At 42.1% G+C, this 27703-nt stretch overlaps 1 protein-coding gene across 3 annotated transcripts; it reads right to left on the bottom strand.

Annotated features, from left to right (window-relative positions):
* Positions 1-36: 36 nt before the first annotated feature.
* LOC139415181 (inverted formin-2-like) lies at positions 37-27552 on the bottom strand. Of its 3 annotated transcripts, none has more exons than XM_071163075.1 (22): positions 27359-27552; positions 17100-17515; positions 16870-16985; positions 16421-16580; positions 15005-15038; positions 14696-14837; positions 14476-14608; positions 13609-14337; positions 13319-13458; positions 13102-13163; positions 7141-7243; positions 6884-6969; positions 6692-6792; positions 6511-6581; positions 4830-5008; positions 4610-4733; positions 4291-4455; positions 3965-4067; positions 3358-3510; positions 2581-3123; positions 2408-2464; positions 37-953 (listed from the first exon to the last, which is right to left on the bottom strand). In XM_071163075.1, exons 2-21 carry the CDS (start codon positions 17494-17496, stop codon positions 2409-2411), a joined length of 3597 nt encoding a protein of 1198 aa, XP_071019176.1. In that variant the 5' UTR covers positions 17497-17515; positions 27359-27552; the 3' UTR covers positions 37-953; position 2408. The 3 variants fall into 3 exon arrangements, with proteins under 3 accessions (XP_071019176.1, XP_071019175.1, XP_071019177.1); XM_071163074.1 differs by lacking the exon at positions 2408-2464 and adding an exon at positions 2247-2387 and having other exon boundaries at positions 27359-27515; XM_071163076.1 differs by lacking the exon at positions 2408-2464 and having other exon boundaries at positions 27359-27528.
* Positions 27553-27703: the final 151 nt, after the last annotated feature.

The raw sequence follows: 27703 nt of genomic DNA, 5'->3' as shown, positions 1-27703 counted from the left end.
TATAAACGAGATAGAGAAATCGAATAAAAAAATGCATGGGAGTGTATCAGATAATTTTATTGTAATTAGAGTATTTTTATAGCCTACTAAATCCCTGATTAGCATAGCCTTTTTTAAATGACAGTGTTAATGCAGAGTGCGATAAGAAACAATAACTGTTACAAAAGAGACTAGAGCAAATTATCACTATAACATTGTTGTGTCTGGAAAAACAGGTGAGTTTATTATTATGGTCTATCTATGCTGTTACCTTTATATTTAATGGCTAACTGATCATGAACCAATATTCATTACAGTCATTACAACAATGCTTGGCTGTAGGCAAAAGAGGCCCTCTATTTGCCAAATGAAATGAGGGGCCCTCTATTTGCTAAATGAAATGAGGGGCCCTCTATTTGCTAAATTAAATGAGGGGCCCTCTATTTGCCAAATGAAATGAGAGTCTGTATCAACAAGTAAACATAACATGTAGACCTACTGTAAACATTTGTCTCAGTATCAAATTGAAACATTCTATACATAGACATGTTGATTATTGTCAAATAATGTATAATATTTCAATGAAATTGTGTCCAATACATTGAATGTCCATGATGAAATTGTAACATGCAAATTATCCCATCATCATCATCATCATCCATACTTCCTGGGGTTGGTTGCAAAGCAGTTCCTGTCATATCATTGTCAAATCCTGTTATTGATGTAGTAAATCATACAAAGACCCCACTATAGGGGTTAATAAGGAAGTCTCCATTTTGAAAAACAAGCATCACCTAGGTTCGTTGAAAAAAGTAGGAAAAACATGCATGGCTGATATAGATATTTGTAAGTACAGTATAATGTTAATGTATACCATAGTATTTGTTTGGCAGACAGGGGTGGAGCACTGGAAGATGGCGTCAACAGTCATTGTTTCTTTTTGCCTTTGGCCTTGTCCTTCTTCTTGCGTCCACCTAGAAATAGAGATACAAGATAGAATCAGTGTTGTTGCATATACCAACCACACAGCTATAGCTAATTTAATTTCACCCAGAATACAAGACGATAGACAGTTGAGACCCGTTGCTACACTAGGAGCTGAAAGGAATAAGTAAAGTAAATCAACAAGATGAGAGCGCATGGAAAGGAAGCACCCCCAAACAATGGAGACAAGGACACAAATATAGGTTAAGCTTGATGTTGTGGGATTTTAGTGAAGCTGTGTACGTTCAGGTGAAGTCGGTAGAATTGTCGCCTAACAATTGATCTAGGGTCAGATATTTTAATCTGTGATTTTAACATCCCATAGCAGAGTGACAAAGATTTACAGCACACTGACGACAAATTGCTTCCCTGACATGTTCATTTATAAAATAAAATAAAAATGGGGGCAAAAATTCATAAAATAAACAAAAAATGGGGGAAAATCTGGTAAAAAGGATTAGTTTGCAGTAGTAAGTTCCCACTGGGCTCACACTGGTTGAATCATTGTTGTTTCCACGCCATTTCAATGAAATTACATTGAACCAATGTGGAATAGATGGCGTCTTTGCCCAGTGGGTTGTTCTTAACATCAAATGCAACATCATTTTTATAGAGACTTGTTCCTTGTTAGGCACTACATGTAACATACACAAAATGTTGCTTAAACCGAGTGAATCAATAACAACCTAGAAATGACCCACAAAACCACTGGCCCAGATCTGATCTAATTCAATGATTTACTCTGTGTGTGTGTGTGTGTGCACGTGCATGTGTTTGTGTGTGGTGGTGGTTGTTGGTAGGGAGAACAGGCAGTTCGGCTGAGGTCCTGCAGTGTTCAGTAGGTCGGTATGCGTTCCGCCAGGCGCGAGGTGTATCACATCTCCCATCATAAGGTCACCTTGGGTACTGGGGGGATCCAATGATGGCAAGCCTACAAATCTCCAACCACCCAGTGCTAGCTGACAGACAATATACAACCAACAAAAAGCCCCTGGGAGTCATCCATAAAGCACCAACACATAGCCAGCCAGGCTAACCACACCACATACCGCCCAGACATGGAAGAGAGTTGGAGCAGGAACAGTAACTGGTGTATGAAAGGTACTGAGGAAAGGGGAGGGATATGCAGGATGGACAAGACACAGAATTGAAAGGAAACCAGTGAAACAGGACCCATAAATCACCAATTTATTATTACGTTTTTTTAAACTAGGCAAGTCAGTTTTAAGAACAAATTCTTATTTTCAACTGCCTTGTTCAGGAGCAGAATGACAGATGTTTACCTTGTCAGCTCAGGGATTTGATCTTGCAACCTTTCGGTTACTAGTCCAAAGCTCTAACCACTAGGCTACCTGACGCCCCACCAATGACCTGGTTAGATCCATGCAGGGTTAGTGGATGTTGTTTCTGGGATTCTGAAAAGCCTGAAAGGAGGAGAACCTACCTCAATGTAATACACAACTCTTTTTAGGTTTAGTGTGGCCTTTTCCATAGCCCATGTCTGTTTTTAGGGAATTAAAGACAAGAAACAAAGTTTTCCTTACAGGACAAAAAAAATCAAGATAAGCAAGAATGGTTCATTTTCTATCGAGATGAGGCTAGTTCTGAAGACATTACCTTCTCTATGTCTCTTTGTATCCTCCCGTTTCTGTGCCTGTGGTTTGGGCTCTGCGTCACCAGCAGCTGTGTTTGAGGGGGACTCTGATGATTGACTCTCCTCTAACCCCTTTCCATCAGCTCCACTTTCCTGGTTCCCATCTATCTCTGTGTCTCCGCTCTTTGGAACATCCCCACCAGCTGAGAATGCATTCCTGTTCACATCCTCAACCTCTGAATCAGCAGCCTTAACCCTCTCCACCTCTGGGGACTCCTCCTCGACCAGGCGGTCAGCCAAGGAATCCATCCCAGGTTTGAGGTCCTCACTCTGTGTGTGATCACAGGTTCCCTGGTCCTTGGTGGTGGTGGTATGGAGGTCTGAGGGGCCTAAGGTTTCGGGTGAACGTGATATGAGTGATGGGTGTGTGGGGAGGCCGGATGAGGACTCCCCTACGACTGAATCTCTGTCTTGTTGTCTTTGGTCATTGGGTGATGTCACCTTTTCAACTTCATCTCCATCTTTAGCATCTATAGCAGACAATCCCTCAGGCTGTGTGCCCTGCTCTAGGGGAGGAGAGAAAGGACAATTATTCATTAAAGATAGTAACATAAAGCATAACTAACTACATTTACCTCCTCTACAAACCTCTTCTACATTCTACATGCAAGCCTTTCAGATCTACCCAAGTGCCTAGTGCTTAGAGGTAAGAGGGTGTTTCTGGACAGGGCCTTTGTAATATCTTTCAAACAGCTCAAGGCAGCAGCAGAATCAATGGCCAGTCCCATCCTCATGCTCACCCGGCAGACTGCTGTCCCTTTTCTTGTCTGCAGAGGGCAGGCTTGTCCTGTCAGCCCGGGGCCTGGTCTTCCTCAGTGCATAGCCCTTCCTGATGTCAGACAGCAGGTGGTCGATTATGCAGCCCTCTTCTTGGACTGGGGGGGCTTTACGAACTGGGGTTGAGGGACAGAGGGTTCATCTCAAAACAGTCCACCCTGATACATGCAATGCTCTGGTAGTGCGTTTGAATTTGGACTGGTGAATTGCAATTATCAAACATGCACTTATAGGTGTCAACTGTCCTTAGAAAGTGGCATCATTTCCTAGTCTCCTTTCCTTAATCTGCACTGAAAGACTGGACAGTTAAAGGCAATGGAAACCTTCTATTTTGTGAGCAATGCTTTCACCTCCCCAGTTCTTCTGCAGATGAAGGAGGAGGAGACGAGGAAAGGGATCTTCTGAAGACTATTGAGACACAGCCAGGGAGAATCCCTTTCAGAAGCTACAAATGATCCATGTAGGATTATGATGTTGGTAATGGGACACTGTTGAGTTATGACTATAGTCACCAGGGAGTGCCTTGAGGTAACAGTGTTATTTGGAGTGTTGGCTGGCGGTTAGACTCACTTATCTTCCCGTTATCCCCTCTTGGTCGCTTGGAATCCTCCTCCTCCTGCTGTTTCTTCCTCTTCTCTGCCTTGATGGCTTGCTCTCGGCGGGTCTGATTGTCCTGGGATTTTAAAAAGCAAGAGAAAACACAGTAATACAGGTATCCAGAATGTGAAACAATAGCAATGTGGTATTTAATCTCTGAACAAAATTGGAGGACCTATGCAGTCAAAATGTATGACCCGGTTTGTGGAATAAACACAGAAAGATATACTTAAATTGAATGGTTTTATATAGGAACGTCAATAGGTTAAGTAGGTCCATTAGTTATTTGCTTCTCTCACCTTGAGAGCTTTGATGAAGAGTCCCCTGAAGGTCTTTATAGTGCTGAACAGCTCCTCCAGAGAGAGACGGGATGAGTCCTCACACAGATACAGTGCCAGATCCTCCTTCTTCCTGTCAATGGAGAAAAACCTCTCCTCCAGCTCCCTGCAGGCCTCCAGGCTTCCCTAGAGTAGACAGCCAATTCAGGGGGATTTATTTAGTTATGATCTGGCAACAATCACGATGAAGTCACACATCTCTAAAACCATTAAAGGGGAGCTTTTGCGAAACTACAAAGTCACCTGCTCTCTGGTGGTGAGGAGAGGTATTGTAACCCACCTGCATTGCCGTTAGATACTGCTCCTTGATGTCCTCCACAGAAGAGGAAGCCACCTTCTTCTCTGAATCTTTCAATCGCTTGATGAGCGAGCTCACCTCAGTCTGGATAGACTCCAGATTCACACTGTGGAAGTAAACAATAAACGTGGTAAGGTTAGCATAGCCTCCGTATGAAGCTTTGATTAGACTCCACAATGTTGTATACAGCTTTTTCCAATACCCAGCAGCCTTTTCACAGATCTCCAAATCATCTGGAAGGTTCAAGAGGTCATCATGGTTCTGCTCCGCCTCCTGTAGGATGTGGTGGAGCAGAGTTATGCGACTTTTATTGGCCTTGGTCTCAGTGAGCTTTAGCAGGGTTCCGATCTTGAAGCCCTCCGCGTTCCCCGTGTGGCTCCCCTGTAGAACAGAGATAGACAGACAGTTCTCTCACTAACAACTAACAACGTTGTTGTGAGACCATCTTTTTTGTGTTTGGTTATAAACTCAGCAAAAAAAGAAACGTCCCTTTTTCAGGACCCTGTCTTTGAAAGATAATTGGTAAAAATCCAAATAACTTCACAGTAAAGGGTTTAAACACTGTTCCCCATGCTTGTTCAATGAACCATAAACAATTAATGAACATGCACCTGTGGAACGGTCATTAAGACACTAACAGCTTTCAGACGGTAGACAATTAAGGTCACAGTTATGAAAACTTAGGACACTAAAGAGGCCTTTCTACTGACTCTGCAGACATGGCCAATGTCCTTACTGTGAGACGCCTAAGACAGTGTTACAGGGAGACAGGATGAACAGCTGATCGTCCTCGCAGTGGCAGACCACGTGTAACAACACCTGCACAAGATCGGTACATCTGAACATCACACCTGCGGGACAGGTACAGGATGGCAACAACAACTGCCCGAGTTACACCAGGAATGCACAATCCCTCCATTAGTGCTCAGACTGTCCGCATTAGGCTGAGAGAGGCTGGACTGAGGGCTTGTAGGCCTGATGTAAGGCAGGTCCTCACCAGACATCACCGGCAACAAAGTTGCTTATGGGCACAAACCCATAGGTGGACCAGACAGGACTGGCAAAAAGTGCTCTTCACTGACGAGTCGCGGTTTTGTCTCACCAGGGGTGATGGTCGGATTCGCGTGTATCGTCAAAGGAGTCAGCGTTACACCGAGGCCTGTACTCTGGAGCGGGATCGATTTGGAGGTGGAGGGTCCGTCATGGTCTGGGGCGGTGTGTCACAGCATCATCGGACTGAGCTTGATGTCATTGCAGGCAATCTCAACGCTGTGCGTTACAGGGAAGACATCCTCCTGCCTCATGTGGTACCCCTCCTGCAGGCTCATCCTGACATGACCCTCCAGCATGACAATGCCACCAGCCATACTTCTCATTCTGTGCGTGATTTCTTGCAAGACAGGAGTGTCAGTGATCTGCCATGACCAGCGAAGAGCCCGGATCTCAATCCCATTCAGTACGTCTGGGACCTGTTGGATCGGAGGGTGTGGACTAGGGCCATTCCCCCCAGAAATGTCCAGGAACTTGCAGGTGCCTTGGTGGAAGAGTGGGGTAACATCTCACAGCAAGAACTGGCAAATCTGGTGCAGTCCATGAGGAGGAGATGCACTGCAGTACTTAATGCAGATGGTGGCCACACCAGAAACTGACTGTTACTTTTGATTTTGACCCCCCCCCCTTTGTTCAGGGACACATTATTCCATTTCTGTTAGTCACATGTCTGTGGAACTTGTTCAGTTTATGTCTCAGTTGTTGAATCTTATGTTCATTCAAATATTTACACATGTTAAGTTTGCTGAAAATAAACACAGTTGACAGTGAGATGATGTTTCTTTTTTTGCTGAGTTTAGTACTATATGGCATCACATGTTATGGATTCTTACGTAGTTAAGAAAGTTTCCAACATCCAGAATGAGCTTGCAGAAGCTTGGCAGTCGAGTGCTCACCCTCAGACCTTATAGGATAGAAATAATAACCGATTAAAGAGAATTAAATAAAAGGAATTTTAATTAGTCGTAGGGGTGATGAGAGTTGTAGGGCAGCCAGCCTGGTGCCTGGACTTACTCTCACAGGCCTCATCCAGCAGCTCGGCTTTAGGCTGCATCATCTGTAACACTGAGCTGATCTCCTCACACAGCAACATGCACTCGATCCTCAGGGCATAGCTGGGGGTCAAACACATACACACAACCAAGGTCAACATCCAGGGTGAATCGGTCCTAGCTCATTGAACAGCAAAAAGGTGGAGAACTTTACCAAGGAACAGCTAGGAGCTGGAGATAAAACTGGTCCACACCAGCTAACTTCTGTCTCTCTCCCTGGTAGGACGTGAGGTTATCCATCTGAGTGGTGGGAAGAAAAAAAACTTTCTATGAACATAAACTGACAACAAACATTTGGTTCCCAACATTATGTCCCTATCAAAATGGGAAATGTATTTAGATCTAGAAATACAGTGTGGCCGCTTGAAATGAACCAATGAACTTGGCAGGGATTCCTGTGCCGGCACGCACCTCATGCTTCTCTGGTTGTAGCTTCTGTAGCTGTTTCAGCACCTCCACATCGAACTTGGAGCGGTCCCCTTTTTGGATCATGGCCACAATGTCCTCATGTGAGCTGTTAGGGGACATACAAATTACAGTGTCTTCAGAAAGTATTCATACCCCTTGACTTATTCTACATTTAGTAGTGTTACAGCCTGAATTCAAAATGGATTAAATTGATTTTTTTTTATCTCACCCATCTACACACAATACCCCATAATGACATAACATGATGCAGCTACCACCATGCCTGAAAATATGAACCGTTGTACTCAGTGATGTGTTGGATTTACTGCAAACATAACACTTTGTATTTGTATTTATTAAAGATCCCCATTAGTTAATGCCACGGCAGCAGCTACTCTTCCTGGGGTCTGGCAAAATTAAGGCAGTTATAAAAAAAAATTTAAACATCAGAGTACATTCATTACAGAATTCACAACACATTAAGTGTGTGCCCTCAGGCCCATACTCCAGTACCACATATCTACAACACAAAATCAACACAAATATAATGTGTATATATGCATGTGACTGTGCCTATGTTTGTGTTTCTTCACAGTCCCCGCTGTTCCAGAAGGTGTATTTTTATCTGTATTTAAAATTTTAAAAAAGATTCTACTGCTTGCATCAGTTACCTGATGTGGAATAGTTCCATATTGTCATGGCTCTGTGTATAACTGTGCGCCTCCCATGGTCTGTTCTGGACTTGGGGACTGTGAAGAGACCATTGGTGGCATGTTTTGTGGGGTATGCATGGGTTTCTGAACTGTGTGCTAGTTGTTTTAAACAGAAAGCTCTGTGATTTTCAACATGTAATACCTTTCAAAGGTCCCCTTTTGTGGCACCTGACTACAAGACTGAACAGTAATCTAGGTGCGACAAAACTATAGCCTGTAGGACCTGCCTTGTTAATAGTGCTGTCAAGAAAGCAGAGCAACACTTTAGTATTGACAGACTTCTCCCCATCTTAGCTACTGTTGTATCAATATGTTTTGACTATGACAGTTTACAATACAGGGTTACTCCAAGCAGTTTAGTCACCTCAACTTGCTAAATTTACACAATGATTTGTCCCAAATACAATGCATTTAGTTTTTGAAATATTTAGGGCTAACTTATTCCTTGCCACCCATTCTGAAACTACCTGCAGCTCTTTGTTTAGTGTTGCAGTCATTTTAGTTGCTGTAGTAGCTGACATGTATAATAGTGTTGAGTCATCTGCATACACAGACACAATGGCTTTACTCAAAGCCAAGTGATATGTCGTTAGTAAAGATTGAAAGAAAGTATGGGGCTTAGACAGCTGCCATGGGGAATTCCTGATTCTACCTGGATTATGTTGGAGAGGCTTCCATTAAAGAAAACCTTCTGTGTTCTGTTAGACAGGTAACTCTGTATCCACAATATAGCAGGGGGTGTAAAGCCATAACACATACGTTTTTCCAGCAGCAGACTATGATGGATAATGTCAAAAAACTCACTGAAGTCTAACAAAATGGCTCCCACAATCTTTTTATCATCAATTTCTCTCAACCAATCATCAGTCATTTGTGTAAGTGCAGTGCTTGTTGAATGACCTTCCCTATAAGCGTGCAGAAAGTCTGTTGTAAATTTGTTTACTGTAAAATAGAATTGTATCTGGTCAAACACAATGTTTTCCAAAACTTTACTAAGGGTTGGTAACAGGATGATTGGTGGGCTATTTGAGCCAGTGAAGGGGGCTTTACTATTCTTAGGTAGCGGAATGACTTTTGCTGCCCTCCTACTTTCAAGTAGGCATAAATTTAAGATATGGCAAATAGGACTGGCAATATCGTCCGCTATTATCCTCAGTCATTTTCCATCCAAGTTGTCAGACCCCGGCCGGTGGCTTGTCATTGTTGATAGATAATTTTTTCACCTCTTCCACACTCACTTTAAGGAATTCAAAATTACAATTCTTGTCTTTCCTAATTTGGTCAGATATATTTGGATGTGTAGTGTCAGCGTTTGTGGCTGGCATGTTGCTGGCAAGTTTGCCAATGAAAAAATGATTAAAGTAGTTGGGAATATCAGTCAGTTTTGTAATGATCTGATTCAATGAATGATGGAGCTGAGTTGGCCTTTTTCCCCAGCATTTCATTGACGGTGCTTTTTACTATCATTCTTTGTCATTTATCTTTGTTTCATAGTGTAGTTTATTCTTCTATTTATTCAGTTGTCACATGATTTCTCAATTTGTAGTACGTTTGCCAATCGGTTGTGCAGCCAGAATTATTTTCCATTCCTTTTGCCTCATCCCTCTTAACTAGGGTTGCAAAGGGTTGGAAACTTTCCAGTAAATTTCTGGAATTTGTACGACATTTTCCATGGGAATTTAAGCCCTGGAATTTGGTGAATTTTGATTAAATTCCTCAAAAAAGCTTATAACAGTGAACCTTTTTTAAGGCAATTCTAGGTCTTGTGGCATATTTTGGTTAAACTATCCCCAATTCAATGGAATTGCAACCCTCTGCATTCTTCCATCACATGTGCAGTGCACTCTTCCATCACATGTACAGCTGATTCTTAAGATCTTCCACCCTAATGAGATGCTATTGAGCCCACACTACTACACTGTCTAAGCCAAGGATTACATTCTTTCTGGTAAGTTTTGATTACTATACTCGGTGATGTGAATATATTTTATTTGACATGCATTATTTTTTCTTAATTAGTAAATAGTAGCCTACAGCAAAGTGTGTTTAAATTATTTCTAACTAACCACTTCTGCTAGTTAGTTTTTGCTACCATGTGGGATCTAGCTTGCTTGAGCCTGCTAAATGAGGAGTGTTAATTCACCTGTTTCCATACATGTTTAATTTGAAAACATTTATCTTACAAAGGAGTTGTTTAATCTAACTGCTTAACTATTTATCTGTACATAGGGTTTATTTTGTGTTTTTTTACCAAAATAAATCTGATCTGGCACTATCTGATGTGTGGAGACATTTCACTGCAGCTAATGTAGAAGGAAAAGCTGTGTACATTTGCAAATACTGTGCCAAATCATATGTGAAGAATACAACAAAGATGCAGAATCATCTGGCCAAGTGCATAAAGTTCCCTCAGCGCTCACAACAAGCAGCCTCTGACAAAAGTCCCTCTACTTCTATTTGAGGTGAAAATTATGAATCAGACACCTTATCAGTAGCAACAGCTCATTGTCCTTCTGGAATCAGAAGTTTTTTTTACTCAATGGAGGAACATAGTCAGAGAAATGCTGACGAATGTCTTGCTTGAGCTGTGTATGCAACTAGTTCACCTCTGATGCTCACTGGCAATGTGTATTGGAAGAGATTTCTGAATGTTCTTTGCCCAGCATACACCCCTCCAACCAGACATGCTTTATCTACTCATTTGCTGGATGCAGAGTTCAACATAGTTCAAGTGAAGGTCAAGCAAATCATAGAGAAAGCAGACTATATTGCAATCATCTCTGATGGGTGGTCGAATGTTCGTGGGCAAGGAATAATGAACTATATCTCCACCCTTCAACCAGTATTCTACAAGTGCACAGACACAAGGGACAACAGACACACTGGTCTCTACATTGCAGGTGAGCTAAAGGCAGTCATCAATGACCTTTAACCACAGAAGGTATTTTCACAGACAATGCTGCTTGGTCTAAAGTGGAGGAGTCCCACCCTCACATCACACCCACCCAAGGACATCATGGCACTGAAAACAATGGATACACTCTACAAGAGAGCCAAGGAAATGGTTAGGTATGTGAAGGGTCATCAAGTTACAGCAGCAATCTACCTCACCAAGCAAAGTGAGAATAATAAGAGCACCACATTGAAGCTGCCCAGCAACACCTTTTGGTGTGGTGCTGTCATCATGTTTGACAGTCTCCTGGAGGGGAAGGAGTCTCTCCAAGAAATGTCCATATCACAGTCTGCCGATATGGACAACCCCATCAAGAGCATCCTCCTGGATGATTTATTTTGTGGGAGAGTGGTAAGCAGCCTGAAACTCCTGAAACCTATAGCAGTAGTCATTGCACAGATTGAGGGAGACAATGCCATCCTGTTTGATGTTCAGACTCTGCTTGCAGATGTAAGAGAAGAAATCCATACTGCCCTGCCCACTTCACTGTTGCTCCAAGCAGAGGAAACTGCAGTCACAATACATCAAAAAGTGTGATGACTTCTGCCTGAAGCCCATACGGAGTAGGCACAGCGGCTGCAGACACAGGTAACCCCAGTGACGAAGGTGCAGGAAGATCAGGCCCCAGGGCGGTGAAACTATTCGTTGTTTGTATCTACTCCAGGCCTCTCATTGGGAGTGTAGTATTGCTTTGCGGCAGGCCGCTATCTTCGGCTTACACGGCTCGTGACATGCGACCATTGTTGATTGCCATGCTCCTCTTGCTGTGCTCCTTCGACTCCGCTATCAGATTGGGGAGAAGAGGCAGGAGATGGCTCCCCTGGCGAACAAACTCCGGGCAACACCGGCCAGTCCGATAACGACAAACGACAAGACGGAGATGCATCCAACATGTGCGGAAGCCATCTAGCAACCGGCGTAGAAAAGGTAAACATTTCACTCTGCGTTTTTCCCCAATTTCTTACGTAGGCTGGCTACCTGCGGGATCAAGGAAGCCACCTCAAGCCTATAATCCTTGACAAGCAAACAATTGCCGCATTGTAACTCTGAGTGATCCAGTTTGTCCTAAAACACAGAATAATAGATACAACTCCTACAGCGCTGGAACCGTTCATTTACCTCTCCAGACAAAGAGGGCCCCATTGGAAAACTCATCTGGGACTAACTTTGTTAGCTTTATGGCTAACGTTAGCAGCTTAGCTAGGTTAGCGGCTCTTTCAAGCAGACTTTAACCTGTATTCAGGACATAAAGTTAATTTATTCGCCATATTTTTTGCAGTTTTACTTTAGTAAAACTTACTTTACTTACTTTATTGCAAAGAGGATGCATATTTTGAAATATTTAAATTCTGTACAGGCTTCCTTCTTTTTCAATAGGTGCCCTTCAAAGCGAAGCATTGGAAACCCTCCCTGGTCTTTGTGGTTGAATCTGTGTTTGATATTTACTGCTTGACTGAGGGACCTTACAGATAATTGTATGTGTGGTGTACAGAGGTGAGGTAGCCATACAATAATCATGTTAAACACTATTATTGCACACAAAGTGAGTCCAATGCTACTTATTATGTGACTTGTTAAGCACATTTTTACTCCTGATCTTATTTAGGCTTGACCGAACTGTCACGACTCCTACCGAAGGTGGCTCCCCTTCCTGTTCGGGTGGCGCTCTGCGGTCGTCGTCACCGGCCTACTAGCTGCCACTGATCCTTTTCCTCCCCCTTGTCTGTTTATTAGTTACACCTGTGTTTAGTTAGGTTAATTAGTTGGGCTTTATTATCCAGCTGGCCCGCCTGCTGGGTGTGCGGGATTGTTTTATGTGTACTCTAGTGCATGCCTGTAAGTCACGGTTTTGCGTATACGTGTATACTGTTTAGTTCCCCTGTGTTTTGGGGCATTTTTTTGAGTGGCGTCGTTTTCACCTGTGTGGTGAATAAAGAAGTATCGCTACTCTGAACTCTCTGTTTCCTGCGTCTGACTTCTTCCTCCACTACATCCCGGACATTACAATGAGTTGAATACTTATTGACTCAAAACATTTTCAGCTTTTCATTTTGAATTCATTTGTACAAATTTCAAAAACCATCATTCCACTTTGATATTATAGAGTTGTACGTGTAGGCCAGTGACACAAAATGTCATCCATTTTAAATTCTGTCTGTAACACAACAAAAAGTCAAGGGATGCGAATACTTTCTGAAGGCACTGTATTTCAACACTCTTCTACAGTACCTATCAATTATTGTGTTGCCTCCTTTACTAAGACTCTCTTCTTCATATTTCTTGCCTGAAAATACTCACCATCTGAATTGTTTTAAGAATATGTTCAGGTTGAGATTTTTCTTGGCATCGATGAAAGAAATCTGTAGATGGAGAAAAAGTGTGATGCTTGAAATTAAAACAGGGGATGTGTTAAGGAAAATGACAATAATGATGAAGGGAGAAGAGAGAGTGAGATTATAAGGCCATTTCAAAGTCTAATGAGATGGGGTAAGACCACATTGATTACTCTCTCTACCTCTTTGGGCTCCTTTTTGACCGCAGGGGCGCTGCCTTTGGCCTTTGACTCTGTCACTGGCAGACAGAAGAGCTCCTCAATACTGGAGTAGTCAGGCTCCAGAGAATCTGACTGTACCGATGTCCACATGGAGTGACTGTCTGGAGCAAAAGAACAAAATGGTGTACAGTATTTGAATTATGACTTATACACTACACCCTTGAGTTGAAATGTATCAAATTTGCACTTGTCAGGGTCAACTGTATTTGTTGGTTTAATTCAATGGTGACACAATCTGACAGGTCCCTTACCAGTCACCACTCTGGATGGCAGCTTCTGCCAGTTGAGCTTCTTCATGCGTAGTGTGGGGCAGCGGCCCGCCTTGGGTGGAGGGGCATAGTAGGATCGGCCCAGCGTCTGCACACTCTGGGCCATAATCATGTCACCGCCACAAGGGGGAGGTGGGGGGCCCATACCAGGCAGTGGTGGTGGGGGTGGGGGACCCATCCCAGGCAGGGGTGGTGGTGGTGGGGGACCCATCCCAGGCAGGGGTGGTGGTGGTGGGGGACCCATCCCAGGCAGGGGTGGTGGTGGTGGTGGGTAGGGACCCATTGTGCCAGGTAGGGGTGGTGGTGGGGGGGGACCCATGCCAGGCAGGGGTGGGGGATGCGGTGGACTCCCATACCCCATCCCTGGTAGATGAGGTTGGGTATGAGGGAGACCGGGGAGAGGCGGGGGAGGGGGAGGGGGCAGCATCCCAGAGAAGCCAAGAAGTGGTGGGGGTGGAGGTTGCGGTGGGGGTGTGCCGAAAGCTGCCATGCCTTGTAGTGGTGGTGGTGGAGGAGGAGAAGGAGGGGGGGGTGCAGTGGCAACAGGGGAGGTAGATCCTTTAACGAGGACGACTAAATGATCGGTCAATCTTTCTCTCAAGTCTATCTGAACGCCCCTGTCTGTGGTCTTGACCTTGACCTTAGGTAACCCTTGCTGAGCCTTGGAGGACACCAGACGTTCCATCAAGCGCTCGGTGGAGTCAACTTCAGCTAAAGAACACACACACACACAGAGACAATGTCAGAGTGACATAATATAAACCAGCCAAAACATGTACATGGCCACACTAAATAAATGGTGAAAATTATGTTTTTATGGACTATGAAGGTGATTGATCTCAGACTCACGTTCCTGTGCCAGCAGACTAGCACGGTCAGCCAGGGCCTCCAGGGCCAGCCACACCTCGCTGTGTTCCGGCCCCAACAACAACAGCGCGTGCAGGATGGACAGCAACTGCACCGAGGCAGGGGAGCTACTCACCTGGAGCGAGGGGAGGGGGTTAAATTACTTGTATTATCTGCTGTGGGTTTTAATTTACAAATAAATACACCCTTAATTGGTGCTTACTTTGGTAAAGAGTATGGCGAAGACTTCCTGGTGACTGCTCATGTCAATACCTCCGTACATGCTCTCCATCTCAGCATCATCATATGCCATGGTGTCCTCAAAGGTCTCACACTGGATGTTCAGGTCCACATCATCCGTCTCCCTGTAACACACACAAACATACACAAATACGTATTTCCACAGGAAAAAACAAGTAACAGTGTGAAAGAAAATTGGTGTGCTGTGCATAACAGAGCATTTGCTTATTCCGAAAAAGTTTATATATATTTGAAATAAATAAAAATGTATTTTGCAAAAGACTCAACTTACCTCAGTTTTGGAAGTAAATCCAGTAATTGTAGCCCTGCGAGACAAAGAATAAATCACAGTTAGACATTTTCATTCAGTTTGACATGTCCACATAGAGATCCTATTCAATTACTAGAGTGGCTATGTTACAAATCCTAAAAGTTCTACAATGGGATGAAAATGGCAGCCATATTGGACAGGGAGAAATCCAAACCAGTCTAATTGAATTAATGGCAGTAGAGGCATAATCCTGATTTTACTTATAAAGTAAGGCATGTGATATATATCATAAATTGTGTAATACAATTATTGTCAAACTAAAATATTGTCATATAATTATAAATACTGTTTAAACAGGTTTTATACCATTTTTTTTGTATAAAAATCATCTAAAATATATTTAAACAGAACATGTCAACATGCTATTGTGTATACAGTGTATATATAATAAATCTAAAAAATATGTTTTACTATTTTGCTGATAGGTGCAGTGAGATGTGTTGGTTTACAGGATCAGCCATAGTAGTACAGCGCCACTGGAGCAAATTAGGGTTAAATACCTTGCTCAAGGGCACATCGGCACATTTTTCACCTTGTTGGGTCGGGTATTCAAACCAGCGACTTTTCGGTTACTATCACACTGCGCTAACGGCTAGGCTACCTGCCGCCCTATTATTTGATACAATATCAGTGCTTGTTGCATTTACAACTTTTCTAAGTCATATCATCTATTGATTTCCGCCAGCGTATGGCTGTGGACTGCATTGTTTGGATATTGGCATACTGGCAATTAAACAAATTAATGGAATCATTCCTCTAAAACTGGCTGGATATCAAACTAACAAACATACTGTGCAGATAAATTCTTCAAATTCATTATTTTACACAATATCTTATCGCAGCACGGGCAAACCATGGTTGACCAACTCCCTGACCAAAATGGCTGACCTTAACGCCATCATAAGAAGGTTCATGACCATTCTAGTACTCTAATTCTTAATTCTATGAATGTCCATCTCTATTTCCTGTATTCAAGCCATTGTTTATAACGACTGCAATATCTTCATCATTATGATAGATTTTTCAACATATGAAGCACTCTACACCATGTAGGCTACAGTATATAAGCATTATTGTGGTACTACTAGTAATACATTTGTGCATGGTTGATCTTTAAAGGGCTACAGACACTCCTTAAGCCTCTCCGTTTCCTGGGCAACAGTATTGGAAGGTCAAGTAGACATATACATGGCAATGGAAACCTTTCTCAAGAAACAATAAGTGAATCTAAATAAGAAAAAGCATTATTGGGAAGATACACAAAACTAAAATTGGAGGTAGTGAAAGCAGGGTCTCCTTGTTTCTTTTCTTCCATTCACACCCGTGCTTCTCTATGTATGTGACTGTTGAAAAATCATGATGAAGAGGTAGTGATACCGATGAACTCTTTGCGTAGTTTGTCCCTCTTCCTCAGGTCCTGTACCCTGTAGATGATCACGTTGACCACACTCATGAGGATGACCATATAGGGCACGTTGTCCGTCGCATGCAGCTCGTTCATGATGACGCTGAAGCGGTACTGGTGGATCTTCACACTCTGACAAAGATATATAGTTATGAAGATAACATAAGTCAGCATCCCTAATTCATGAAGAGCAGGGAGATAGATGCCTTATCTAAAGTAGGTTTTCCTTATCTTAGACGAGGTACAATACATTTTCATAGGCCTCTTTTAATACTTTGTATGAATTCAAGGGGGTATCAATGCTGCTTCAGCTGACATTTGCTTTGAAAGTAAACCATATGAAAATAATTATCAGAATTTGTCTTTGTGTATATTTATGCTGTTCTGTATAAAAAAAGGTGATGGCAGGGTTACACCTTACTTTATAGTGATCCAGGGCGTCCATGACCAGGTGGTGTCCCTGTGGGTTGAACATGGTGAGGGCTGCCAGCAGCTCAAACACCTGCATCTTCACCATGGTGTTGGACGTGTCCAGTGCTGCCAATCAAAAAAAGAGATCATGTTCCAACAGGCAGACAGACATACAGACAGACAGACAGACAGGCAGACAGACAGGCCTTTGCCAAAACTCTTGCCACCCTTCTTTCTCACCTTGTGACAGGGTCCTGACGTATCCCTCATTGTCCAGTATAAAGTGCAGCCCAGCGGAGGAGTTCATCACCGCCTTCACACAGGCCACACAGGTGAGCTGGAGGATGGCGTCAGCGATGCGGGCACAACCCCGGCCAGACAGCCTCTCCAGGGCCTCCATCAGCAGATCCAGCCCATTGAGCTCCAGGAACTGCACCATCCAGTCCTGGTCACTCCCCTCCAGACGCCTCCGCAGCCCTGAGTAGTTGACCACCGTGGGTACCTGTAGCAGTCGTATGCATAGCTCTGGATCTGCGTTCTCCAAGTTGGCCTCTAGGTGAGCATCTGGGTCCGGGGGGCTGCTGGTCAGATGCTCCTTTAGGGCCTCCCACTTCCCTTTGGATGCCTTGGCTGCCATGGCAACCAATAAAGGTGAGCTAGAGGTAGAGAAAAATCGGGCAATGTTCGTGTTGTGACACATAAGAGTGAAACAGAGACCCACAACAATTGAAAATAAATGTAAAAATAAGTCTGTAAACTATGCATTGGTTTGATTTGGAGGAACTACAAAGCATTATTGGAAAGATACACAACACTAAAATTGGAGATCGTGAAAGCAGGGTCTCCATTGTCAAAGACCTGCCTGAAGAGGAACTTCCTCTGACCTCAGGGGGGGTAAAAGAAGAGGAACTCATCAGGAACTGCCCGAAGAGGAACTTCCTCTGAACTCAGGAAGCGTAAAAGAAAAACAAACATCCTTTAATGCTGAAACTCTGAAAATCCTACTTGTGAACTGGGAGCAACAAGTTGTGTCCATTCACATGCTTTGAACTTGGTGAGAACCCCTAATTGGCTAATGGCAAACAAGCTGTGTCAACCATAAACAAAAAGTACAGCTATCATGCTCATAACCAATTTATAGTGTTCAGAAACAATATTAACTAAATGTATTTTTATAAATAATGTTTTGTTGTTGCATTTAACAGCAAATAATGCTGTTATTGAGGTAATTTCCTTAGTATACTAGGTGCTATCTATAGGATAACCCATAGGATAACCCTTTGTAGAACCCTTTTTGGTACTAGGTAGAACCCTTTTGGATTCCATTTAGAACCCTTTTCACAGAGTGGAGACCAAAAAGGTTTCTCCTATGGGGACAACCGAAGAACCCTTTTGAACCCTTTTTTCTCTAAGAGCCTAGGTGACGTCAGAGTTCATCATGTGGGAGAAGTCGGAGCTCAGGATGAAATGACACAAGAGTTCCACCTATCAATTAAGATTTGGAGGGGCATTGAAGTGGATTATTCCCAGTTGTATGTTCACATTTACGAATATATGAGATGCTATGAATGCAGCGTTAGCATTGTCTAAAATGCAGAAGTTGGTTGCTGTTGCTTGTAGAGGTCGACTGATTATGATTTTTAAACTCCGATACCGATTATTGGAGGACCAAAAAAAGATGACACCGATTAATTGGCCGATTTTTATATATATATAATTGTAATAATGACAATTACAACAATACTGAATTAACACTTTTATTTTAACTTAATATAATACATAAATAAAATCAATTTAGTCTCAAATAAATAATGAAACATGTTCAATTTGGTTTAAATAATGCCAAAACACAGTGTTGGAGAAGAAAGTAAAATTGCTATATGTAACATGTAAAAAAGCTAACGTTTAAGTTCCTTGCTCAGAACATGAGAACATATGAAAGCTGGTGGTTGCTTTTAACATGACTCTTCAATATTCTCAGTTAAGAAGTTTTAGGTTGTAGTTATTATAGGAATTATTTCACTCTATACCATTTGAATTTCATATACCTTTGACTGTTGGATGTTCTTATAGGCACTATAGTATTGCCATCCTAATCTCGGGAGTTGATAGGCTTGAAGTCATAAACAGCGCAATGCTTGAAGCACAGCGAAGAGCTGCTGGCAAACACAGGAAAGTGCTGTTTGAATGAATGCTTACGAGCCTTCTGCTGCCTACCACCACTCAGTCAGACTGCTCTATCAAATATCAAATCATAGACTTAATTATAATATAATAAAAACACAGAAATACGAGCCTTAGGTCAATAATATGGTAAAATCCAGAAACTATCCTTTTTGAAAACAAAACGTTCATTCTTTCAGTGAAATACGGAACAGTTACGTATTTTATCGAACGGGTGACATCCATAAGTCTAAATACTCCTGTTACATTGCACAACCTTCAATGTGATGTCATAATTACGTAAAATTCTGCCAAATTAATTACGGTCTTTGTTAGGAAGAAATGGTCTTCACACAGTTCGCTACGAGCCAGGCGGCCCAAACTGCTGCATTTACCCTGACTCTGCTTGCACAGAACACAAAAGAAGTGACACCATTTTTCCAAGTTAAAATAAATTCATGTTAGCAGGCAATATTAACTAAATATGCAGGTTTAAAAATATATACTTGTGTATTGATTTTAAGAAAGGCATTGATGTTTATGGTTAGGTATATATTGGTGCAACCACAGTGCCTTTGTCGCGAATGCGCTTGTTAAATCATCACCCGTTTGGCAAAGTAGGCTGTGATTCGATGATAAATTAACAGGCACCGCATTGATTATATGCAATGCAGGACAAGCTAGATAACTAGTAATATCAACCATGTGTAGTTAACGAGTGATTGTTAAGATTGATTGTTTTTTTTTTTTTATGCTAGCTAGCAACTTATCTTGGCTCCTTGCTGCACTCACGTAACAGATGGGCAGCCTGCCACGCAGTCTCCTCGTGGAGTGCAATGTAATCGGCCATAATCGGCATCCAAAAATGACGGTTACAGATTGTTATGAAAACTTGAAATCGGCCCTAATTAATCGGCCATCCCGATTAGTTGCTAGTTGCTGGGGTGTCTCTTTTGTGAAGTGCACCAGTCCCTCCTGCAGCAAAGCACCCCCACAACATGATGCTGCCACCCCGTGCTTCACAGTTGGGATGGTGTTCTTCGGCTTGCAAGCTTCCCCCTTTTTCCTTCAAACACAATGATAATCATTATAGCCAAACAGTTCTATTTTTGTTTCATCAGACCAGAGGACATTTCTCCAAAAAGTACAATATTTTTTATGGCGGTTTTGGAGCAGTGGCTTCTTCCTTGCTGAGCGGTCTTTCAGGTTATGTTGATATAGGACTTGTTTTACTGTGGATATAGATACTTTTGTACCTGTTTCCTCCGGCATCTTCACAAGGTCCTTTGCTGTTGTTCTGGGATTGATTTGCACTTTTCGCACCAAAGTACATTCATCTCTAGGAGACAGAAGACGTCTCCTTCCTGAGCAGTATGACGGCTGCATGGTCCCATGGTGTTTATACTTGCGTACTATTGTTTGTACAGATGAACATGGTACCTTCAGGCGTTTGGAATTGCTCCCAAGGATGAACCAGACTTGTGGATCTACAATTTTTTTCTGAGATCTTGGCTGATTTCTTTTGATTTTCCCATTATGTCAAGTAAAGTGGCACTGAGTTTGAAGGTAGGCCATGAAATACATCCATAGGTACACCTCAAATTGACTCAAATGATGTCAATTAGCCTATCAGAAGCTTCTAAAGCCATGCCATCATTTTCTGGAATTTTCTCAAGCTGTTTAAAGGCACAGTCAACTTAGTGTATCTAAACTTCTGACCCACTGGAATTGTGATACAGTGAATTATAAGTGAAATAATCTGTCTGTAAACAACTGCTGGAAAAATGACTTGTGTCATGCACAAAGTAGATATTCTAACTGACTTCCCAACATTATAGTTTGTTAACAAGAAATGTGTGGACTGGTTGAAAAACAAGTTTAATGACTCCAACCTAAGTGTATGTAAACTTCCGACTTCAACTGTACCACTTTCAGTATAAGATGAAGATTAAACGTAAATTAAAGTTGGGTGAACTATCACTTCCACTTCAGTTCTGAGTGTGACTGTTTGGACAGAGTTCTATAGAGGGCACACTACTAGTAGGCCTATGCCCTGTCCCAGACAGAAAGCTCAAATATCAGTCACTATCGCTGTGTCTTTCACTGAGGTCGTAAGATCTGACTGCAGGTCATGCAACTGGAGATGGACAGCATGTGGCAGAAATTAAGCCCCATGGGCCACCACAAAAAGGAGGTGAAAAGTTGTCATGGACGAATGTGAGAAGAGGGGCATTTACTGATAGACAAGACAGTTAATAGACGATCACCGAGCCTCCATTGACTTTGATTGAAAAAGTTAAAGGCTTTTGTATAGTCAGGTTCAATTGAAAAGCCATTCTGTAAAATTTGCTGCAACCAACAGCCATCAGCATAATATGGGATAATGCATAGTACATTTGGTGTCATACTTGCTGAATTTGCAACAGCTCTGTGAGTATACTGATTCAGTCCCATTGTTGCTTGGAGCTGCGGTTTAAAGAGTATTCAGTGCCATTGGGACATAGATTAGTGACTGACAGATTGGCACATTTACAGCCACTCAACTTTGTGAGGACAGACAGACAGGGAGTGACCTAGGCTTGGGCGGTATACCGTGTTTGCCGTATACCAGGGTATTATAAAATACCGATGGTATGATTTTCAATACCGTCAAGCATGAGTTATAAGCCACTGCTTAGAACTAACTATAAGTTAACTATCTAAAACGTGCCAAATGTATTATCTCCAGCTCAGGGCTCCAGCTATTTATTTGGTTTGCTAACTTGCTGGCTAAGTGACCAGCTTGCAAGATTGGTTACAGTAGAGACAATCAACCCCCTCCTGGATGAAGATCCCTGATGCCTATTTTTTATTAAATGTTTTCTTTTGGAAAGAAATAACGCCCCATATGTGCACTGCCGGTAATACCATATACCCCGGTATGCTACAGGAACAGTATAAAGGTATGAAAATATGGATACCGCCCAACCCTAGAGTGACCCAGTCAGCTATTCAGGCCTGTTAGCCTACATGATCACATACTTCGCAGTGAATCTGATATGAGTGCTCCGTCTCTCTCTCCCCCTCACACACAAACATTTTTGTCCTGTCTGTCTCTCTCTCGGACACTTCCTTCCTTCTATTTCTCTTTCTATGACTCTTTTTCCCTGACCCTCCCCTTTTCTCCCTCTCTCACTCACCCTTTCTTTGTTTCTCAACTTTGTTAGATGCCGGAGTCTTTCCAAACCAGTAGTAACAAATAGGAACTTCAGGTGGTATGACATCTTAAACTGTCAATTGGTGTGTTTCATAGATTAAAGCAAGTGGCAGACTCTTACCTCGATGAGGCATTTCTCAAGTGGAGCTGCACCAATTGTGCTAATTTTAACAATTTCCACTGAAGATTTACCAAAAAACATATTTGCAGGAAAAACTGTGCAGATGCAAAGTTTGGTAACAGAATAAAACTGTTACCAAACTTTTCATTTACAAGTTTTTCCAGTAAATGTTTTTATTTTACTGTGTAAATTGTTCAAAGTAGTCATTGTGCATAGAGTTGTATGGTTTGTTAAACTTTGAAATCAATTGTTTTTGTTTGGAATACATTTTAAAGTGAAAAATCAGAGTCTCAATGAAATTCCTTTACCACTGCCCTATGGTAGATAAATCCACATTCCAGTGATTGCACAAGAATGCAAAGAATCCATGCCAGACGTATTGGTGAGGTTGGAGTATCCTCCTTCTAGCATAGGGAGAAGAAAATCAATGAAGTGCTCCTTTAAGAGACCACGGTTCTGAGAATGGGTGGGGTCCACATGAGCAGAAACCTCAATGTGCAGAATGCCCTCTGCACTACACTGCGGAGACATCCTACTGAGGAAATGTGACTCACACAGTTCAGGCTAGTGAATCATATCCTCCTGCTGTAGTCTGTGTTCTGTCCACTCTCTCTCTATTACAGTGCCTTTAAACTCTGCATCCGTTTGCATTGATTATCCAAGCCAGGCTTGAAATATACTACTGACAGAAAAAATAATTAATGAATAAACTCTGAGGCAACTGTTTGCAACAGAAGCTACATTATGACATCACGTGTGTGTCTATTTGAAGTTGTGACATCAACTTCGAGGTCAGTTTGAAGGTTTTTAATGTTGCGCTTTCCAGTGGTGCTGGAGTAGAAAGGCTAAGATTTTCCATAAACACAAAATCCTGATCTGTGCTGATGGCTTTTTTCCCTATTGCTGCTCACTAATCCTCAGGCTTCCTGTCCAACCGGAATGACACCATACCTCTAACTTAGCACATGCATACAGGGCTAACAAGTAACAACCAATCCACACTCAGTGGCATTATAGGAAAACAGTCTTGCCATGTGACTGGAATGTTCATGCTTCGTTTCCTAAACTAAGCACATGCTGACATTCAACAAGTTGTGGAATTTCGGGAGCTACAATGACATAGTCTTGAGAACACATTACCGTGGATACAGGAATCCCTGGTCTGAAAGGGTACATTATTTGAACAGGCTTCTGCTTCTATGCTGCCTGGAAGGGAAAGGCTGAAGGAAACAGACATATTTCCTGCAGCTTAAGATGGGATGGGGACAGACAGAGAGACAGAGAAAAAGACTCTTTAGGAAAGAGTTATTAACTTTTGTTGTGTTATTCTCTCAGTCACATTCCTCCCAAAGTTGACCTGGGGTCATCTATATGGATTTGCTTGTTTATATTGACAGAGATTTATGAAAGAGCCCAGAGATCATTATTGGTTCATATAGAGGCCTCAATGGCAATACCATGCAGTTATCAACAAGGTTGGGTTCAACTGAATTAAATCAATTCAGGAACTAAACAGCACGAGCACAGATGTGTTTGCAGTCTAAGACGTACAGTACTGTGTCGGATGTGATACGCATGCAAATTATGCAGAAACTCTGGTTATTCATTCATTCACACCCCACTGTCATTTACGCGCATTCTGTCCCTTAGAATGTGTAGCATGACATTCCTGGAGTGCTGGATATACTGTACAATTGGACTTCTTGTCAACATCAACATTATCTAGACCAGCATGACCCTGGCAGAGAGAATCTTCCTGGAGTCATGTGAAATAAGGAACCAGGCCATGGGCTATGTAATGTGACCTCCTTAAATGCTTACAGAGCAACTGAGCAATCTATGCAGTTTATGATGATGGAATCACTATAAAAGACCTGAATAAAGATGTTCTGTAGCCATGGAAGTTTGAAACCTAATAAACCTTGGCTCATCTCATGCAAAGGAATGGTTTTATAACAATATCATATCTGGTGCAGTCAGTGGCGGACTTACTATTACACAACTAAGGCAATTGCCTGGGGCCTCGCATCCATCAGGGGCCTCGTGAACTTGCCATTATTTAGTTTAATAATACATAATTTCTCTGTTATCTTGCCTCCTCCACTTGAGGCCTTCCTCCACTCGTGAGTTACCTCCGAGGTACGCTATTAGCAGTAAACGGAGCGGTTTCTGTTTTGTTCATAAAAATGTATCATCTGGCGCATCTCAAAATCCTTTTGTTTTCTTTGAATTTGGCTCCAGCTTTTGAACGGAAGCTATTACCGATTGATGAGACTCACTCACGGTTTGATGCAAAAAAAGTGAGATGGTTTGGGATGAGTTGACACCATAATGGGGCAAAAGATGAGTTGTCTATGGTCCCTAACTTGAACATCTAAAACTAAATAGAAAACATGTAGAAATGTTAATGGACTTATCTATTTAAAAATAACTGCCCTTTTCTGGCCCGCAAATTGCTTTTGATTAACAAATGGGTCCGGAACAAAACTGACACCTCAATGTGACCCTCGGACCAAAAGTATTGCCCACTGCTGTTCAATGTAGTGATACAAAAACCTTACTAGTGAAGGGCATTTCAAATCTTTTCAGCTAGACTTTTCATTTTGGTTCATTCATCTAAAAGAGCCACCCCCCGAAAAGCTCTTCGTTCAGTAGCCATGAATGTGTTTTATAGACAAGGGCAGTGGCCTCAGACTGGCCTCGGCATAGGGCCTCCAAATCACTAAGTCCGCCCCTGGGAGCAGTAACATAATCAACAGCTGTTGACCTTCTAGCTAGCTGCATGTGCACCTTTGTCAGCAGAGGATCTCCACTAGCAGTTCCTCTTCCCTATAAATCCAGGGCATCACCCTTTGGGACCCAGTCAGCAGATTGTTAGTCAGCATCACCATGCCAACACTAGTGGTGCCCGGGTCACCCGGACCCTTCCGCAATTGCTAATAACCCATCTTCAACCACCAGATTATATGTGATAAGGTGAAAATCTGAGGCCAGCACCCGGCCCTAGCCCACTAATATAGAAAATGTGCTGTAGGCTACAGTCAAAGACAGCTGAAGATTTAACCCATCTGAACAGTAGGCTACAGTTCCCTTGAATTTCCCTATTTGAAGTCCCCATCTTGTGACTGTTGAATTTGTATGGCTCTTCACAATCATCACATATAGTCCTAACATAGCTGCTATCATCCTCTTTTAGCCTACCATTTCACCAAATCTTTCCCAAACATTTACTTTTCTGTCCCTCTTTATTTTCAACTCTCCATTTCACAGCTTTTCTCTAATTAAACTGCGACATTGTCCTTTTTGCCTCTGTGGATTGACGAGTTCCCATTCCCAAAAACATGTGGCGATTGGCGTGTAGACTATTTGGCACGCCTACAGTTAGGCCCTAAAGCTTATAGGCTTACGCACTAATGCCATTTAGCTTAAAATAATTAAAGAAAAACCTATAGCCTATAGATATAAATTGCACAATAATTATACATTTATGGATTTTTTAAGGTATTTTTTCTCTTTATTCAATCTGCCCTTCATCCACACAATATTTAATGACCCTGATTTTGAATCAAACACATACATCTAATTGGCCGCATTTGTGTGGCTGTGTTTTATTTTGTTTACAGAGTGCATGGTTGTGCCGCATGCACAACTGCATACAACACATAACGCACACACCCCATCTCATCTGATCTGTAAAGCCTATGTGCCTGTAGAAACACCAGACTGTCATGGTCAGCTGTGTATGTGAGATGGGCATGCCATGGTAGCACTGACTGCCCCCTTGTGTCCGTCCCTTTGTGTCACTCACACATGTAAACAATACATGGACATAGGAACAAATTAGTCCCTCTAGAGTTCAGTGGACATAGCCCACTTACATAATCCAGTCATTAAACAGACATACACGTCACACTATCACCTAGCCATATCTATGACTAAAAAGAAAATATGTTTTCTAATCTGAGTTCTTTGTATCTCGTCTTAGTCAAAGATATGGCTAACAATCACCAAATGTGAAGTGCAATGTCAGTTCTCTAGGAACAGACACAATCCCATACTAACATTTGTACATATATCTTGATCTTTACTACTAATTGGTAAATTAGTAGTAAAGAAATAGGCTACCTTGTGACATATTGTGCCCATTGCTATCTTCACAAGCCTGACACAAAAGTGGCAGAACATTGAAGGTGTGCAATGGAACTTCACATTTGCCCCAGCCTGGTCTCTCACACTAGATGTTACATAATACATGTAAATCTAACACACTCAAATTAGTATAATTAGTATAATGTTAGGTTTGGTATGGTTACAATAGACAGAAGGATACCTAAGGCAAAAAATGAAAGTAAGGTGGTTGGTCAGGATAGGCATATATAACGTGAACGTCTAGCAACCCAATGGTTCGTGTTTGAATAACTTCACAGACAACTTTTAGCTAATTTAGCATTTTAGCTCATTTGCAACTTTGTAACTATTTACTACTTTTTAGCTACTTTGTGACTACTTAGCATGTTAGCTAATCCTAACCCTTAACCCGTATCCTTAACCCCTAGCCTAGTTAAAGTTAATCACTTAGCTAATGTTAGCATTAGCAACCTAGCCACCCTAACTAACTACAGCTACCACAAATTGGATTTGTAACAAATCATACGTTTTTGCAGATTCGTGACATATTGTACGAATTCCAATTCATAACATACGAAATTGATGATGGACATCATCAAATTAGTACCAATGGAACTTAACATACAGCATCATACTAATTAGAGTATGTATCCCGGATTTACATTTACTATGTTACGTCTACCCCTGAGTCTAGGCTGTTTGCCCAGGCTATGAACGAGCAAGACAGTAGAATTCGCATCATGGTACAGTATACAACTATCATATGTTGGACAAAAAGTTATTGTTAATGAGTGATGTGGTTCTCTCCGTACAATTGCTTAAGTTGAACAAATTACAGATGCTACAATTTTTTTCCCATAAAGTCTTCATTATGAAATGTGTTACTCTTACGTTACTGAGTCCCTTAGCCTGCACGAAGGACGAATTCCACAGCAAATCGAAGGCAACACTTATATCGAAAAGTAACCGCTTTCCCACAATTCCTGCGTTCTAGTAGAAACTATGGAATATAGAATGTTGTGTCCAAACCCTGCTGCGCTGTTCTCTGCATCTCACGGACTGCGCGTGACAAAAATTGTGAGGGTAGAGAGTAACATAGCTCCGCCTCCTCACCCACACATCTGGATTTTGATGAATTCAGCGAAATGGACCAGTTTGGACCAGTCGTCCTGTTAGTTGTTCAATGGCTCAATGCTCTTGTTATATCATTCATCTTCTCAAATGTTCTAGACTAGG

This window comes from Oncorhynchus clarkii, chromosome 8 (assembly GCF_045791955.1).
Source record: "Oncorhynchus clarkii lewisi isolate Uvic-CL-2024 chromosome 8, UVic_Ocla_1.0, whole genome shotgun sequence".
Classification (NCBI taxonomy): Eukaryota; Metazoa; Chordata; class Actinopteri; order Salmoniformes; family Salmonidae; genus Oncorhynchus; species Oncorhynchus clarkii.
This window is presented reverse-complemented; position numbering and strand designations above follow the sequence as displayed.

What these genes read in the sequence shown, in the direction of transcription:
- LOC139415181 (XM_071163074.1), bottom strand. Translation starts at nt 17,496, where the DNA reads ATGGCAGCCAAGGCATCCAAAGGGAAGTGGGAGGCCCTAAAGGAGCAT. An exon ending in GCCATCCAGAGTGGTGACTG is followed by an intron (nt 13,459 to 13,608) that starts GTAAGGGACCTG and finishes CTTTTGCTCCAG; the next exon opens with ACAGTCACTCCATGTGGACA. An exon ending in TCTTCATCAAAGCTCTCAAG is followed by an intron (nt 4,068 to 4,290) that starts GTGAGAGAAGCA and finishes TTAAAATCCCAG; the next exon opens with GACAATCAGACCCGCCGAGA.